Source organism: Phycodurus eques, chromosome 16 (genome assembly GCF_024500275.1).
Source record: "Phycodurus eques isolate BA_2022a chromosome 16, UOR_Pequ_1.1, whole genome shotgun sequence".
NCBI lineage: Eukaryota > Metazoa > Chordata > Actinopteri > Syngnathiformes > Syngnathidae > Phycodurus > Phycodurus eques.
The window spans coordinates 17,591,081-17,607,842 of record NC_084540.1 but is presented as its reverse complement, the minus strand read 5'-3'; the positions used below and the strand labels follow the sequence as shown (position 1 = coordinate 17,607,842).

At 43.6% G+C, this 16,762-nt stretch overlaps 1 protein-coding gene across 1 annotated transcript; it reads left to right on the top strand.

The window, feature by feature from the left end:
• Window positions 1–1,101: 1,101 nt before the first annotated feature.
• dnmt1 (DNA (cytosine-5-)-methyltransferase 1) lies at window positions 1,102–16,651 on the top strand. Its single transcript, XM_061700995.1, has 34 exons — window positions 1,102–1,331; window positions 1,630–1,666; window positions 2,468–2,575; window positions 2,656–2,860; window positions 2,944–3,016; window positions 4,214–4,295; window positions 4,393–4,430; window positions 4,501–4,552; window positions 4,777–4,860; window positions 4,938–5,047; window positions 5,155–5,273; window positions 5,931–6,023; window positions 6,106–6,257; window positions 7,033–7,220; window positions 8,824–9,004; window positions 9,141–9,238; window positions 9,648–9,795; window positions 9,981–10,096; window positions 11,051–11,252; window positions 11,318–11,451; window positions 11,536–11,712; window positions 12,380–12,604; window positions 12,686–12,878; window positions 13,034–13,124; window positions 13,428–13,562; window positions 13,640–13,922; window positions 14,002–14,143; window positions 14,663–14,829; window positions 14,896–15,073; window positions 15,560–15,755; window positions 15,827–15,990; window positions 16,080–16,196; window positions 16,281–16,374; window positions 16,450–16,651. Exons 1-34 carry the CDS (start codon window positions 1,285–1,287, stop codon window positions 16,485–16,487), a joined length of 4,467 nt encoding a protein of 1,488 aa, XP_061556979.1. The 5' UTR covers window positions 1,102–1,284; the 3' UTR covers window positions 16,488–16,651.
• The last annotated feature ends 111 nt before the right edge of the window (window positions 16,652–16,762 follow it).

Sequence of the window (16,762 nt, the reverse complement as noted above, 5' to 3'; positions counted from 1 at the left end):
TGTAAGGGGAAGTCGATTGAAAACCAAATCAGCAGAATAACTGCATGCACTAAGAGCTCAAGTGTATAAAGTGGTCAAGTGCATCTGAAGTGAAAATAATGTCCAAAAAATAAAATCAAACTTAAAGTAATATACAATATTATATACATAATGTTTATATCAACTCTAAACATTAGAAAGTGTCAGTTAATGAAGGTTTGCAGCTGGATCTAATTGATGTTCTGTGGTCACGCCGAAAAGGAGCAGAAATCCTAATGTCACACTGCCACCTGGTGGTCAGATTATGTATTACGTCCAGTCAATTTAAAATAAGCTAAATGTTCTATTGATCCTCAGAGGGGAAATTCAAGTGTTACAGCAGCATATATATAATATAGTTTTCAACTGTTCAATATAATGACTTTATATAATGTACTGCAATGATATATTTATTACGTTTTATTTCTTCGGTATAGATGTTAGACTGTACTATATCATTGTTTTTGTATTGTATTGTGTACTACTTTGTTGCAAAGGAGCGGGTTTGTTTCTAGCATTAAAATATCTAGAAAACAAGATAACCACTGCGGTGTGTAACAATATCAGTTTTTCAAGCAGTGTCGGAAACCCGGTGCCCCCCAAAATGGTCAGGGCCCTTTGACATTGTCGTTCGACGCCCCTGGACGGAGGTTGGCATGCCCTACATCTCAACCTTTAATTGTTATGAATTATTATGTACGAATATAAGTATGGGTTCCATGCACCTCCACTACTCACCTCCCCCCCAAAAAAAACCAAAACAAAAAAAAAACGCGAGTACACATTCTATTATTTTGTTGTTACCTTGCAATTCTGTCCGTTTCCGCTTGCGCTGTGGTCCTCAACTTCCGCTAAAAACAAGGGGCGGGATGTTTTCTTTTCAAATTCACATTTACGACTATAATATCAGATATAAAGGGAATAAAACGCGCAAATTTAATACTTGGGGTATTTTATGGAACATACTGTGTTTTTATTATAGCATATTATTTTTCATTTGCGGTATAACACCTAATTACTTTTGCGGTGACTCCCCCGTGAGGCTTTGCAATGGTACAGTCCGAAACGCCCAGGTTTCCGCGCGAAAAAGACGGCCCAGACGCGCCAATTGCTTTCCTCACGTCCTTCCGTTGCTCGTTACAGGACGGCACATGCTAGCAGGCTGACGAGCAGCGCTGTCTCTTTCTCTCTCTCTCTCACACACACGCTTTTAAAACCCTTTTAGCTCCGCTCTTCGACGTTGTTTTTAATCGCCCGCCGAGCGTCATGCCAGCCAGGACTTCCCTGTCGTTGCCAGAGGACGTCAGGAAAAGGTAAGACTGGATGCTAACGCTCTCCGTCGCGCTCGAATAACAACCATGTATTATGTTTCGGCGTCTTTATTTGAGTTTTGTTGGGCTCTTAGCGAAGCTCGACTACTGCTACCTCGCTGTTGCTATCGTTAGCATCTCGCGTCGTTAGCATGCAGGTTGTCAATGTGTGTGTGTGTGTGTGTGTGTGTGTGTGTGTGTGCGCGCGCGGGGGAAGGATTTGGCGCCACTATGAGCAGTCTCCTAGTGGTAAACAAAAGATGAACTAACATTTGACTCCTTTTCTTACCTTCGTTTAAAGGCTGCAGGTGCTACACGAAGATGGAGCTTCAGACGAGGTGAGTTGGAACGCGGCTGTAAAGTCTACCTCTTTTGTCACAGGACACTGCTAAAGCAGTGTTGTTGTTTTTATTTTAAAGCAGCAGCGATGTGCCAAACTCGTTTAACGTCAATTTTCGGTAAGAGTCAAACCGTGAATGACATGGCTTCCACAAGTGTCAGCAAATGATGTCAGTTGTAAGTTCTATTTCATAGAGGTGTACATTACAGGTGGGTCCTCGATTTACGACGTAATTCCGTTCCTACGTCGGTGCCCTAACACCCACTTGTATGTACTAAGCGCTGTGGTGTATCACTAAACAACACGGCCAGTGCAAAAGTCAGAATTCCAGTAAATATTTGAATGATAAACACTCAAAATGAAGGTTAATTCTGATGCAGGGACATATTTAGTCATGGGCCCCTCCACATCCGCATACTGCAAAGAGTTTGAATAGTGAATATTTATCAACTTAAAAAGTGTAAATTTGAGAACATCTGACCTGATCCTAGATGGTTGTTAAATCTGCTTTGCAATTGGCTGACATCTTGTGACAATGTATACAAACAAGTTCATTGCAGGCTGTTTGTAGCCTTGAAATTTCTTGATTATAAATATTTGTATCAAAAATGCTTTTAGGCCATAAATATGAAAACAGTGAAATGAAAAAACGCTGTGTACCGCAGTAACTAAACCTGGTTGTGCCACGTCACCACGTATTCTTACACTGCTCCGCAAACTAGTTCCTTGCGTACCGTTCGGGACCTTGAAATTAATTAACTCCTACTTAATTTGCTCATTTTACTTTTTGCTTGTCCAGGATCACGTGAAGGAGAAGCTCAAGCTGGTGCAGGACTTCCTGCACGCTGAGACTCAGGACGCCCTCTGTAGTCTCGATGAAAAGATGAAAAGCTCAGAAATCTCCGTGGTCAGCCTGTTTTATTTTAACTCCGTTAAAGACCTTAACTGGCAAGTGTCTCATGTGTTTTCATTACGCTCCTTCCTCAGGAGGACTACGTCTCCAAGGTGAAGTCCCTGCTGGGAAAGGAGCTAGATCTGGAGAACGGCGAGGAGTCCAACGGCACAACAAACGGCCTCAGCAACGGCTCCCACAAAGATGAGGACGCCGGCATGGATGTCGAGGACGAAGACGACGCTGTCAGGTCGCCCAGCGCTCGAGGGAAAGGTCGCAAGAGCAAGGCTGACACAAAAAGTTAGTTCAAAGCACTTTTCTTTTGAATGCATCAATTTTATGTGTCAATTTGAGCTTTTATTCTTGATCTTTTCCCCCACCAGCATCTCCAGCCAGCTCCAGGGTGACGAGAAGTGGCGGCAAGCAACCAACCATCGTGTCAATGTTCTCGAAAGTGTGCGTTTTTTTTTTGGTGCATTTAACAGACTTGCCACATGCTTGAATCCGAAAAGATACGTCCAACACGGATTGTTAGCTGTCTAAGCCAATTATCGTTTTTTTTAGTGTGCTGTTTTTGAAGTTTTTTGGCCCAAATCATAATGCAATCTCATGCGATATGCAAAAAAGTAATTTTTGATCAGAATCATCTTTATTTTTCCAAGTATGTCCAAAAACCACACAAGGAATTTGTCTCCGGTAGTTGGACCCGCTCTCGTACGGCAACAGACAGTCAATTGACAGAGAACACATTTGAGACATAAAGACATTGAGAAAAACAGTCACCGAGCAATAAAGGGTTGCTAGTTATCTGGTAATGCCGGTACAATTATTATTTTTTTGACAATTGTGCAAAAAGATGCCGAGTCATCTAGCATTTAGAGCAGTTTGAATGGCTAATATAGCAATAGTCCGGTGCAATGACCATTGTGCAAAGGGCGCCGAGACTTCAAGGAGTGTATGCAGTTTAAAGTGACTAGTAGCGTGATAATCTGGGACAATGTTGATTGTGCAAATGTTGCAGATACTCCTCAGTCGTTGTGCAAGTGGTGCAGATGCTACTCTGGCATGAGTGGCCAGTATTGGTCAACAACAGATATGCAAATAGTGCAGCATGGCAAGACTACAACAGTGTCTTCACGAGTAATGTATAATTGGCCCGACAGAAATGTGACAACAAACTCGACAAAAAATTAAATAAAAAAATTGGCGGTATGTTCCAATGGAATTGTAGGTTAGCCATTTAAGAAGTTGATGGCAAGAGGAAAGAAGCTGTTGCAATGTCTGCTAGTTCTAGTTTGCATTGATCGGTAGCGCCTACCTGAGGGAAGGAGCTGGTGACCAGGATGTGGAGGGTCTGAGAGGATTTTGGACGCTCTTGTCTTAGTTCTGGCAGCGTGCAAGTCCTCAAGGGTGGGTAGGGGCGTACCGGCAATCTTTTCAGCAGCTTTGATTGTCCGTTGCAGTCGGAGTTTGTCCTTTTTTGTAGCAGCACCAAATCAGACTGTGATGGAAGAACACAGGACTGATTTGATGACTGCTGTGTAGAACTGCCTCAGCAGCTCCTTCATATATGTGAATGTAGTTATATTAAAAAGAGAGAATTTGAGCTAAAGTTGTCTTGTTCAAGTATTTGAAAAATCACCTCTCTTACAGTCAAAAGCGCAAGTCTGAAGACCTGAATGGAGAAGCCACAAATGGAGAAACTGAAGCGAAACAGGATAATGACACTGAAGAGGTGAATCTTCTTAATTTTTGCTCACACAGCTCACCCTTTCACACTTTTAACAGCCTGATCGTTTTTTTTATCGTCCCCCCAAAAAAAAATACTGTAGTCTAAGCAGAAGCGTCTGAAAGTGGAGTCTGATGACAAGTAAGTCCTTCAAACGCTTTGAGATGGAACTCCCTTGAATTTGTTTCTCTAAAAAGAAAAACTTTGACAGGGCTGCTCCTGAAGAAGTCATGACTGAGACTAAGACAGTTTCTGCTGCAAAGGTAACGCCACTCAAAGGTCAATTTTCCCTATGTCCTCGTTAAAGTCTAGTTGAACTTTTAGTTACCCGTATTGTAACTCTCTACCTTAACTCTGGCACGTAGAGTATTTGAATAAGTCATCTCCCCCTTTTAATAAGTGTCCCAAAAAGCAAATTGCACCTACAGATAATTATTCATCTACAGGTTCCACAGATTTATACACTAAAACTTGTTGTGCTTTTCAGTCTCCTCCTCCCAAATGTCAAGATTGCAGGCAATATTTGGACGACTCCGACCTCAAGTTCTTTCAAGGGGATCCAGACAATGCGGTAAGCGTGAGATTTGATTAAAAAATGTTTTTTTTTTTTTTAAATGACGTGTGGAAGCGATGCGGTGGTTTCTTCAGCTGGACGAGCCGGAGATGTTGACAGACGAGCGCCTCTCCTTGTTCGACTCGAACGAGGACGGCTTCGAGAGCTACGAGGATCTGCCGCAGCACAGGATCACCAACTTTAGGTGGCAATTCTAGATATTAAAAAAATAATAATAATAATAAAATCATTTTGAAGTTTCTTCACGTGGACTTATAAACAAGAAATATTTGTATTGTATCGCCCCTGCAGTGTATACGACAAGCATGGCCATCTTTGTCCCTTTGATGCTGGACTGATTGAGAGGAATGTGGAGCTCTACTTCAGTTGCGTTGTCAAACCGATCTACGATGACAACCCCTGCTTGGACGGTAAAGACCTGGCATTTCGGACATTCGCGTGCTCTTACTGGACATTTGCTTTGGCACGCCTAGGGGCAGCACGTTTTCAAATGGTTAATGAAAGGATCAGTTTTACATTGTTTTTTGTTGGCAATTAAATGAAACAATTTTTTTTAACATTTGAAAGTTTTTGCAGTTAAGACATTCATATTTTCTCTTATCTTTTTTATATTGACATTGATGTGCTAGTCGGTTCGCACATCTGCCTCACAGTTCTGGGGACCGGGGTTTAAAACCCGGCTCCGCCTGTGTGGAGTTTGCATGTTTTCCCCGTGGCTGCGTGGGTTTTCTCCGGGCTCTCCAGTTTCCTCCCACATCCCAAAAACGTGTGGTAGGTTGATTTGAAGACTCTAAATTGCCCGTAGGTGTGAATGTGAGTGAGAATAGTTGTTTGTTTCTATGTGCCCTGCGATTGGCTGGCGATCGGTTCAGGGTGTACCCCGCTTCCCGCCTGAAGATAGCTGGGATAGGCTCCAGCAGCCCGCGACCCTAGTGAGGATAAACGGTAAAGAAAGTGGATGGATGGAGGAACCTCTTACTACAGTAGATTGCACTGGTGTACCTAATGTTGTGGGCGACAGGTGTAAGTAAACATGGCAGTATTTTGAATTCCTGTTCCCTCTTAAGGTGGCGTTCCTGCAAAGAAACTTGGACCCATTAACGCCTGGTGGATTACAGGATTTGATGGAGGAGAAAAAGCTCTGATCGGGTTCACCACAGGTATCGCAACAGTTCTGGTTGTTCCAACCAGAATGATGTATTTCCTCTCCGACGGATCGTAACCGGTTTCCTCCCTGTCAAGCGTTTGCCGACTACATCCTGATGAATCCCAGCGAGGAGTACTCGGCCATCTTTGCGCTGATGCAGGAGAAGATCTACATGAGCAAAATAGTGGTAGAGTTCCTCCAGAAGAATCCGGACGCCAGTTACGAGGACCTCCTCAACAAGATTGAGGTGGGGATGAGGGTGCTTTGGAATTTTACCGGCTCCCAAATTCTCGATACTTATAAATGTTACTGCTGTTTGTGTCAGGCGAGACTGATGAATTAATGCTACTTTGGATAAGGAGAAAAATAAATCCCCACTCAATCTCATTTGCGGGGCCTTAACTCTTGCCTATTTGGCCATTTTAGCTAAACAGGAACTTGGCAAATCCTTTTTTTTATTTTTTATTTTATTTTTTTATTTATTATTATTATTATTTTTAGTTCATTGAGGTGCAAAGGGGTAAATGTTCAGTGTGTATTTTATCACTATATTTAGTGTTGTTCATTTTAATTTTTTTAGCCCTTGACCAATCAGGCCAACATTTATGAAGAAAAATAAAATGTAAAAACACATTTAGCAACATTTTGTGGCATTATCAGAGAACCTGAGGCTTCCTCCAGCGCAATGTTCACCAAATGTGTGCGCAGCTACCATATACTCAATTTTCATGTTCCCGTAAAGACATTTTTATATTGGCGGGGGAAAAAGTAGGAAAAATCAACATTTTTAATCAGTTATTACAATGGTGGACAATTCGTTCATATTAGATTAGAATTTGCCTGACTCTTTTCTTGCCGATTGCCTTTTATCATGAGTTGAGCGGTGTCTATTTTGATTTAAAGTTAACAAATATAGTTCCTTGTACTACAAGGAACTACACATTGTAATACTGAACCAAAATGAACTTGAAGTTTAGTGTGCCTTTTTTTTTTTTTTTTTTTTTTTTTTTGCCCACCTTCAGACCACTGTGCCCCCGCCGGGCCTCAATTTCAACTGCTTCACCGAGGACACGCTGCTGCGCCACGCCCAGTTCGTGGTGGAGCAGGTGGAGAGCTACGACGAGGCCGGCGACTCGGACGAGCAGCCGATCATCGTCACGCCCTGCATGCGCGACCTCATCAATCTGGCCGGCGTTACGCTGGGCAAGAGGTACGACTTTCTTCGCTGCGGCTTTTCCATTAACGTGAGGGCTCTGCCTCAGCCGCCGTTTACGCTGCGGCTCCTCCAGCTGCTTCAAGTTTTAGCTTTTCTGTCAAAGAAATGGCTTCAAGCGCTCGCTAACGTCTACCATTCCTTTGACATTTCCTAATGCAGCATGCTGCTGTACTGGTAGGTAGGCCTGAATGCATCGTTGGCTTGGGTGATGGGGAAAAGTCCCTGCTACTGTTTTGTATGGCTTCACATCGTAGTTTGTGTGTACTAGTGTCATTACGCCATCTGGTTTGTCATTTCAAGTCGCTCCATAAGCGGTGTGGTGCAGAAGAATGCTCACGGAAATGTCGTGTTATCCAAAGCAAGGGCTCTCTCTGCCTTTCACAAAGAAGCTGAGCAATGACCCTCTAAAAGCGTTTTAGATAAAGATCCTTAGGTTGAGTGTGGAAAATGGCTTTTGATTACATAAATCACGTAAAGAACACATGTAGCAGACAGGATAATGGGAAGTGATGTGCTTTGACGGTTCAGGTGGTCGGCCCAGTGTTGCCATGGAAACTAGTACGTACATTTTGAATTTGCAGTCAGCGCCTTCTCACTTCTCCGTTGTTTGTGTGACATTCATTGATTTTCTTCGAGAAGTCAAGGTTGTAACCCCAGAACATTGTTGTGGAACATTCCAGATGTATACTTTTCTTTCATGAGCATTACCATGCCTTGCTAATTGGTTGGCAGGCATTCCAAGTTTGACTATCTTTAGTGAGGGGTGGTTTCCATTTTCAGTTAAGCTTTCTATATACTTAACTCGTACACTATTTACGCTTCAAATAGACAAAACTCTTGTTCCTTTAACAGTTGAATGTAATAGTCTTCATTTGATTGACAAAGAGGGGTACATGCATGCTGATTTTTAAAATGATACGATGATGAAATAGTATTAATGTAATATACTAATACTATATATTAGTATATTACATATTTATATCAGCAATGTTATTTGTTTGTCTGCACATTAAAGTGCTGAGTTTTTATTTTGTCTTTTGATGTCTGCACAATAAATGTTCTCAAAATGATGCGTATAATTTTACTTATTTTTGTATCAATTTAGCTTTGTAAAAGGACCGTACAACCTGATATATCTTTTGGTAATATTTGTTATGCCTGAGAGCAAATTTACAAATTGGCGAGAAAATTTACAAATTGGCGAGCGTTAACGTCAGTCGTGTGACTGACGTTAACGTTTAGGATTGCCGGTTTAGGATTGCCGGCCCGCACACAGTTTTCCAAGCGGATTGAGGAGGAAAAATAACTTAATAGATCCCACACTCGGATAATCTTTTAAACGGTATATCTGCGCTAATCTGGCTTTTGCTGACTTTGTTGTGGCCCCGATTATCGGTATGCGTGTACCCCACTTTGCTCTTCATTCAACGGCTTTACTGTGTCGCTTGTTTCGTGTTGCATGGCTGGACGCCTTAGATGATTGGCCAGTTGCGTCATCATGACATTGCATCACATGACCACCAGCAGCCCTTTAGCTCCTAAATAAAACACCTGAACACAAATTGTTCCCCTCCCTCAAAAAAAAAAAAACAACTAGGCGAGCTGCTAGACGACAAGCCATCCGTCACCCTACCAAGATTGAGAAGGACAGCAAGGGTCCAACCAAAGCTACCACCACTAAGCTGGTCTACCTGATCTTCGACACCTTCTTCTCGGAGCAACTTGAGCAGGACGACAAGGAGAGCGTCGCCAAACGGCAGCGCTGCGGCGTCTGCGAGGTGAGCCTTTACTGCACCAAGACGGTGGACCCAACCTGAGACTCCACTGCTGCATTTAAATTTTGTACGTTGAAATCTTTACCCATGTTTTTTTTTTTTTTTTTTTTTTTTTTTTTTTCTCTTCTTCTTCTTTTAGGTTTGTCAATCTCCTGACTGTGGCAAGTGTGCCGCTTGCAAGGACATGATCAAATTTGGAGGAAGTGGCAAAAGCAAGCAGGCGTGCAAGCAAAGAAGGTGAGTGTGCAAAAGTCCTAATTTAATTAGTAATTTAAAACATTTTGAAGGAATATTTTAATTTAAATGTTTATACATTATATGACCATCCCTGTAATGTAATGGCAGAACGAGAACACACCGTGGTGTATCACTAACCTACCCTAACACAGTGAAGTCATAATTATAGTAAATATTTATATGAAAAAAACACTTGGACCATAAATATAAAATAATCAAATGGGGGGGGGGGGGAACTGCGTATGCCTCCTTGTGCTGTGTGCCCACACTGCAAACTAGTTAATTCCACAGCATTTTTAAACTGCATACAGTATATCTGTAGCTTCAAAAAGCAAAGATGACCTTTCAGACGCCTTTTTTTAAGGAGCGCTGCGCCGCTGTCATTTCTAATGTTTCCTCATTGGCTCAGGTGCCCGAACCTGGCCGTGAAGGAGGCAGAGGATGATGAGAACATGGAGGAGGAGGAAGACGTGCCCGTGAAGAGCAAGAAAGCATCTCGGGTGAAGAGGAAGAAGCAGACCCAGTGCAAGCTGACGTGGATCGGCGAGCCCGTTCAGGTACTGGCTGTTTGACGCGCGTGCGTGCGTGCGTGCGTGCGTGCGTGTGTGTGTGTGTGTGTGCGTGTGTGCGTGTGTGTGTGTGCGTGTGTGTGTGTGTGTGTGTGTGTGTGTGTGTGTGTGTGTGTGTGTGTGTGTGAGAGAGAGTACCGAGCCATCCTCAGTCGGTCTCCTGTTCCTTACAGGGCGAGAACAAGAAGCAGTACTACAAAAAGGTCTGCGTGAATGAGGAAGAGCTGGAGGTGGGCGACTGTGTCTCGGTATCCTCAGAGGATCCATCCACTCCGTTGTACCTGGCTAGGTAGAGCACTTATTTTTAATCCACACATATTTGGGGGAAAGAAAAAAGATGGTTTACTTTGTAGAGCGGCCACAGCAACATTGATCACGCTGATATCTTATTCAGCACTTAACTCATTTGCCCCAACTTTATTTGTGCTTTGAAGCCAGCGTTAAACAGCTTTACTGCACCTTTTACTGTTTGCATATGGCCTTCTCTGAAGAGACATTTTATGCCAGCGTTAGGGTTTCAAAGTAATATTTATTTATTATTTAAATAAGGTTAAGATCACAAAGTAGATTTTAAAACCAGGATTAGGTTTGCCAGCCTACATTAGGATTGTAAAATAGTTAGTTAGTAGAATAGTTTTCCAACTGGATTTGTGTTCCCAATTGGGGTAAAAGCCTGTACAGCAGTGTCTTGACTCATTCTAGCCACACCAACAATATAGTTTTTACTAAGGAAAATGGCACTCTGCAGTATTGTGCTACAGTAAAACACATAGAATGTGGAGAATGAAGCTGTTTTGTGTTTCATGCTTTATTGCACACCGATAGAACGCCTTTTAGTGTGCATGCCATGGCCACCAGGGGGCGGTATAATACAGAGGCATTCTGTACTATATGAAGTGTTTCACAACAGACTGCAGAGGATAAAGAATGTACTGTATGAGTGCGCATTGTTATATTGTCTGTCTTCATGTTGCACCGTTTGTGTTCAAATATCTGTTGCTTAGTTACAACTACTGTAACATCAAAGCTTGTTTCAGTGGCCAGTCTATGGCTTTTTCCATTGTGTGTTAGCATTAAGATAACAGACGTTTACTAATGATATGGTTTGACTAATTACAGTGATGCTTCAAATTAGGATTTATAGTCTGGGTTAGGAGGTTTAGGGTTCAAGACCGGAAACTAGTTTTTCAAATTTAAGGAATATTTATTTTCTGTTTTCTCAAATGTTTTTGTTGTCCACCAGGATCACGGCCATGTGGGAGGACAACAACGGTAAGATGTTTCACGCCCACTGGTTTCTCCGCGGCACTCAAACGGTGCTCGGTGAGTCGTCAGACCCCCTAGAGCTCCTCCTGGTGGACGACTGCGAGGACATATCGCTCAGCTACATCCAAGGCAAAGTCAACGTCACCTACAAGGCGCCCTCCAACAACTGGTGCATGGAGGTGAGTCCACCTTGCTGCTGAGGAGTCTCCTCTTTTTGATGCTCACTGCCGCTTTTGCGCGTTAGGGTGGGATGGATGTGGGCGTCAAGGTGATCGAAGACGACGGCAAAAGTTTCTTCTATCAGTTCTGGTACGACACGGATTTTGCCCGCTTTGAGACACCGCCCAAGACCACGCCGTCGGACGACTGCAAGTTCAAGTGAGCACAAGCATTTATTCTATTCAGACGTTAGCATTCCTCCACTCTAATCCACATTTTTGGTTTTTGTAATGATTGTAATAGGTTTTGTAGCAGCTGCGTGAGGATTAAAGAGCGCGAGGAGCGTGACAATCCACGTGCCTTTGAGCCGCTGGACGAAGAGCACGACTCTAAGGCGCTCTATGTGTTGGCCTGCTTCAGAGGCGAGCAGTTCCGGGTCGGAGACGGCGTCTACATGCCTCATGAGGCCTTTAACTTCAGGTGATGCTCAAATTTCAAAGAAACGTCAATTGTTAATTAAGACGACTAAAAATACTAGTGTTTCTTTCCCGAGATGTCAGTAATTGGAGACAATTTCCATTAAACCTACTAACTTAAAAGGAAATTTTTTAACAAAATCATTGAATGACATGTACAACATTTAAGCATCCCGCTGACCGTTAGTCCAGCAGATGAAAACGAAGGGTCCCAACATGGCGGCTGACTGAGCAACAGTTTACTTTGACCAAAATATTTTTTTTGTATGCAGCAGCAAACGTAAATGATAAAGGATATAGTTAAAATATATTTTGTAATTAAAAAAAAATAACATTTCAAATTATAAAATGGTCCTGCACCAAATGTTTTTCCGTTCAGCCTCTATTTCTTCAAGACAATGACACAGACATTCAATATAAAATATAGTATGATAAAATATATATATACAATATACATTTTTTGTAATTAAAAAATAATCTAAAAATAAAAAAAGGTCCTGCAATTAAACTGCTTTCATTCTGCCTACACAGCTCCAAGATAGCAGCGCGGACAGATTGATAAAATTTGAGAATGTAGAAATGAATATTCTGCATATGTTATTTAGAAATGGTGATGATCATCAGTAGTCTGGCAGCGTTATTATTTCTCACGGTCTTCTGTCTGTTGTCAGTGTGAAAGCAGTCAGCCCTGTGAAGCGCTCCCACAGGAAAGAAGACGTGGACGAGGACTTGTATCCGGAATACTACAGAAAGTCATCGGACTACATCAAGGGCTCCAACCAGGACGCCCCAGAACCGTTCCGCGTTGGCCGCATCAAGGAGATCTTCAGTCACCGGCGCAGCAACGGCAAGGTGGACTTGTCGGAGGTCAAACTACGACTGTACAAGTTCTACAGGTAATAGATGGACCATTTTGCTCTCCTGTGACTTTAAATAAATAAATAAAATGGAGTATGATTCTGGATTTCCTCTGCCAGGCCCGAGAACACCCACAAAGGAGTGAAAGCCAGTTACCACACGGATGTCAATCAACTGTACTGGAGCGACGAGGAGGTCACTGTCAGCATGTCGGACGTGCTCGGGCGCTGTCATGTAGAATACGGGGAGGACCTCAACGAGTCGGTCCAAGAATATTCCAACGGGGGACCGGACCGCTTCTACTTCCTAGAGGTATAGTGTGCATAATGTTTAGAAACATATTTGATGATGATTGAAAACAGTTCTTAGGTGTCTTAATAAACATGCAAACATTCCTTCAAAAACACAGTGACCCAAATATTTGTGGACTACCTATCAAATTCAATTTTCCATATCTTCTCTTGCAGGCTTATAATGCCAAAACCAAAACTTTTGAGGATCCTCCAAACCATGCTCGCTCTGCCACACACAAAAGCAAAGGAAAGGGAAAAGGGAAAGGTAAATAAAACATCCATCCATTTTCTGAGCCGCTTATCCTCACTAGGGTCACTTTGGCTTTGGGCGAGAGGCGGGCTACACTCTGAACTGATCGCCAGTCAATCACAGGGCACATAATCCAACAACCATTCGCACTCAACGTCAGACCTATGGACAATTTAGTCTTCAATTAACCTTCCTTCTGGAAATGTTGTCCTTCGTAGCTCTAGCCACACAGATGCATGTAAAAAGCTAGTTGAGGGTCTGCGGTTCCTAATGGCTCAGTGGAAATGTGACGGTTATTTTTATTTTTTTATTTACAAGGCAAAGGCAAGGCTTCAGCTGTTCATGAAACAGCAGAGCAGCCCCCTGGACCACAGATTCCCAAAGTGCAGAAATATCGCACACTGGACGTGTTCTCAGGCTGTGGCGGTCTCTCTGAAGGCTTCCACCAGGCTGGTAAGATCTCCTTCCCACACGGTGAAACGTTCCAACCCGCACAGGTTACCAAATGAACGTCAGTTTTTATTTTGAAGGCATTTCCGAAACGGAGTGGGCCATCGAGATGTGGGAGCCGGCGGCGCAGGCCTTCAGGCTCAACAACCCGGGCACTACCGTGTTCACAGAAGACTGCAACGTGTTACTCAAGCTGGTCATGTCCGGCGAGAAGACCAACTCTCTGGGCCAGAAGCTGCCGCAGAAGGGCGACGTGGAGATGCTCTGCGGTGGCCCCCCGTGCCAAGGCTTCAGCGGCATGAATCGCTTCAACTCGCGCACGTACTCAAAGTTCAAGAACTCGCTGGTGGTCTCCTACCTCAGGTGACAAGGCAAACGCTGATTAAAGTGAATTACTGTTTGATGTTGATGAATGGCTAACCTTTTGGCTTTCTGTGTCCAGTTACTGTGACTACTACAGACCAAAGTTCTTCCTGCTTGAGAATGTGAGGAACTTTGTTTCCTTCAAAAAATCCATGGTCCTCAAGTTGACTCTGCGCTGCCTTGTCAGAATGGGATACCAGTGCACCTTTGGAGTCCTGCAGGTACTGTAGATTTATCTTGTATGATACAAAATTTAAACAAACCATTTAGCTTATATAGCTTAAAACCTGTTAAATTTATATTTCGGGGGGGGGGGGGGGAACGATTTCAGTGTCATACTTCTGCGTACATTTTTAGCTTTTTCCACAAGTCTTTCATACATAAACTGATTAAAACAGTCAAATATAGTAATGTGTAAATTTCAAGAGCCAAACTAGAATTATTATGCATAGGATTATTTTTAGAATCGAATAGTGTACCGATTATCCCATCGTGTTATCGATTAAGTAATGCTTACCGCACTTCAGTAACATTGGGGGGGAGGGGGACACTCCTGCAATGCTTCGAAGCAGAGATTTTGCTTTCATCTTTTTTGTAATCAAATTGTTTTTCGATTATTGCAGCTCTAGTTTATGGATCAGCAATATTATTGCTTTGAGTGTAATGGTTTTTCAACTGTGTGTGTCCAGTGTGCTCTTGTTCGTCGTCTCACGTTGGTTATGTTGTCCTTTTTGGATCAGGCGGGTCAGTACGGCGTGGCCCAGACTCGTCGCAGAGCCATCATCCTGGCCGCCGCTCCCGGAGAGAAGCTGCCTCGCTATCCCGAGCCTTTGCACGTGTTCGCTCCCAGAGCGGTCTCCCTCAGCGTGGTGGTGGACGAGAAGAAATATGTCAGCAACGTCACACGGTAAGCTTGGCATCACACACCACTCTCTTCATCAAACAGTGTTGTAACATGGCGTCCTGCGTACAGCGGCAATGGCGGCATCTACAGAACCATCACGGTCCGCGACGCCATGTCCGACCTGCCCGAGATCCGCAACGGCGCCGCCGCCTTGGAGATTTCCTACAACGGCGAGCCTCAGTCGTGGTTCCAGAGGCAGATCCGCGGCACGCAGTACCAGCCCATCCTCAGGGATCACGTCTGCAAGGTGAGTCTCTATATTCACTGTTGCGCTTTTTCAAAATAACTAACCGATTTTATAATTGTTTGATGGGTTCATTTTAGTTTGAAATTATTCGACTTTTAATTTGGTCAAAGTGGCCCTTACATCTAATTTTTTCAGAATGGAGCCCTTGGAGGGAAAAAAAATCCATACTCCTTGCTATCTTTTTTTTTTTTTTTGTATTCAAACTTTTTCAAACTATTACATAAAATGTAGTTTCACCTGTTCAACCCCCCCAAAAAAAAAAAATTGAAATCCAGTGCAAGTTTCAGTTAAGGTACTTTAATTTTGGTGCGAATCAGTAATTAAGGTATTTAGTCATTTCCCATGAACCAAGACTAAGACTGATTTAAAAAAAATAAAAATGGTAATAATTAAGAAGAAAAAAAAAAGATACAGCACGAGAGTGGAACTGTATACCCAAAAAAAGGCTGCCTTTTTTTTCCCCCCCCTTCTTCCTTGGGTGTGTAGGACATGAGCGCTCTGGTGGAGGGCCGCATGCGTCACATCCCGTTGGCTCCCGGCTCGGACTGGAGAGACCTCCCCAACATCGAGGTGCGCCTGAGGGACGGCACCATGACCAAGAAACTGCGCTACACGCACCGGGACAAGAAGAACGGACGCAGCGGCACGGGCGCGCTCCGAGGCGTCTGCACCTGCGCCGGAGGTGCGCACGGGCTTGAATAACGCTTTGGTAAAGTTGCTCGAACGTGAACAAGTTTTTGTCCGCCAATGCAGGAAATCCTTGCGATCCGGCCGACCGGCAGTTTAATACACTGATCCCGTGGTGTTTGCCTCACACCGGAAACCGCCACAATCACTGGGCGGGACTCTACGGAAGGCTGGAGTGGGATGGATTCTTCAGTACCACCGTCACCAACCCCGAGCCCATGGGAAAACAGGTCAAGAAAAAAAAAAAAAAGAGACCTGAGCTGCAGCTCTAATCCCATGTTTTTCCATTTGGCACATTTTGTATTTTTTTAAATTACAGGGTCGTGTTCTACACCCCGAGCAGCACCGAGTGGTCAGCGTGAGGGAGTGCGCCCGCTCTCAGGGCTTCCCCGACACGTACCGCTTCTTCGGGAACATCCTGGACAAACACAGACAGGTGAGCAGCCACGCTGACTCATTGAGCACCAGTAGACAAGGTTAGCGTGTTAAGCGGCATCTTGTCGTCGTCGTCGCCTGGCAGGTGGGCAACGCCGTCCCCCCGCCCCTTTCCAGAGCCATCGGAATGGAGATCAAGAAGTGCGTGATTGACAGGATGAAGGAAGAACAGACAGCAGGTGCCCACGCTTGTCTGAGCTTGCGTCTATTATCAGAACAAATCTTGCAACTTAACATACCCTTTGTTTTTCCAGAGAACATCAAACAAGACAAGATGGAGGTGTCAGACTAGTTCTCCTCCTCCCAGCAATAAGTGACCATAGTGGGGATGACTTAATTCCGGGTTGGCACACGTTTACTGATCAGAATTTTTAAAATGTGCTTTTAATCCCAGTTAACATGTTGGAGAAATTGTATGTAGTTTTTATATGTAATATTTCAAATAAAGCTCTTATGACATGGGTCATGTGTTCATTTGGATTTTATGACTCGTTGAGACTGGAATCACTTAAGAGTATGATGCAACGATTGAACTAATATGTGGATGCCAGCACTTGTTGGGGATGT

Excerpts from the sequence above, each read along its gene's own strand:
- dnmt1 (XM_061700995.1), top strand. The coding sequence starts at position 1,285 with ATGCCAGCCAGGACTTCCCTGTCGTTGCCAGAGGACGTCAGGAAAAG. Across the intron at positions 11,713-12,379 it reads CATGAGGCCTTTAACTTCAG|TGTGAAAGCAGTCAGCCCTG; the intron begins GTGATGCTCAAA and ends GTCTGTTGTCAG. Across the intron at positions 14,830-14,895 it reads TATGTCAGCAACGTCACACG|CGGCAATGGCGGCATCTACA; the intron begins GTAAGCTTGGCA and ends TCCTGCGTACAG.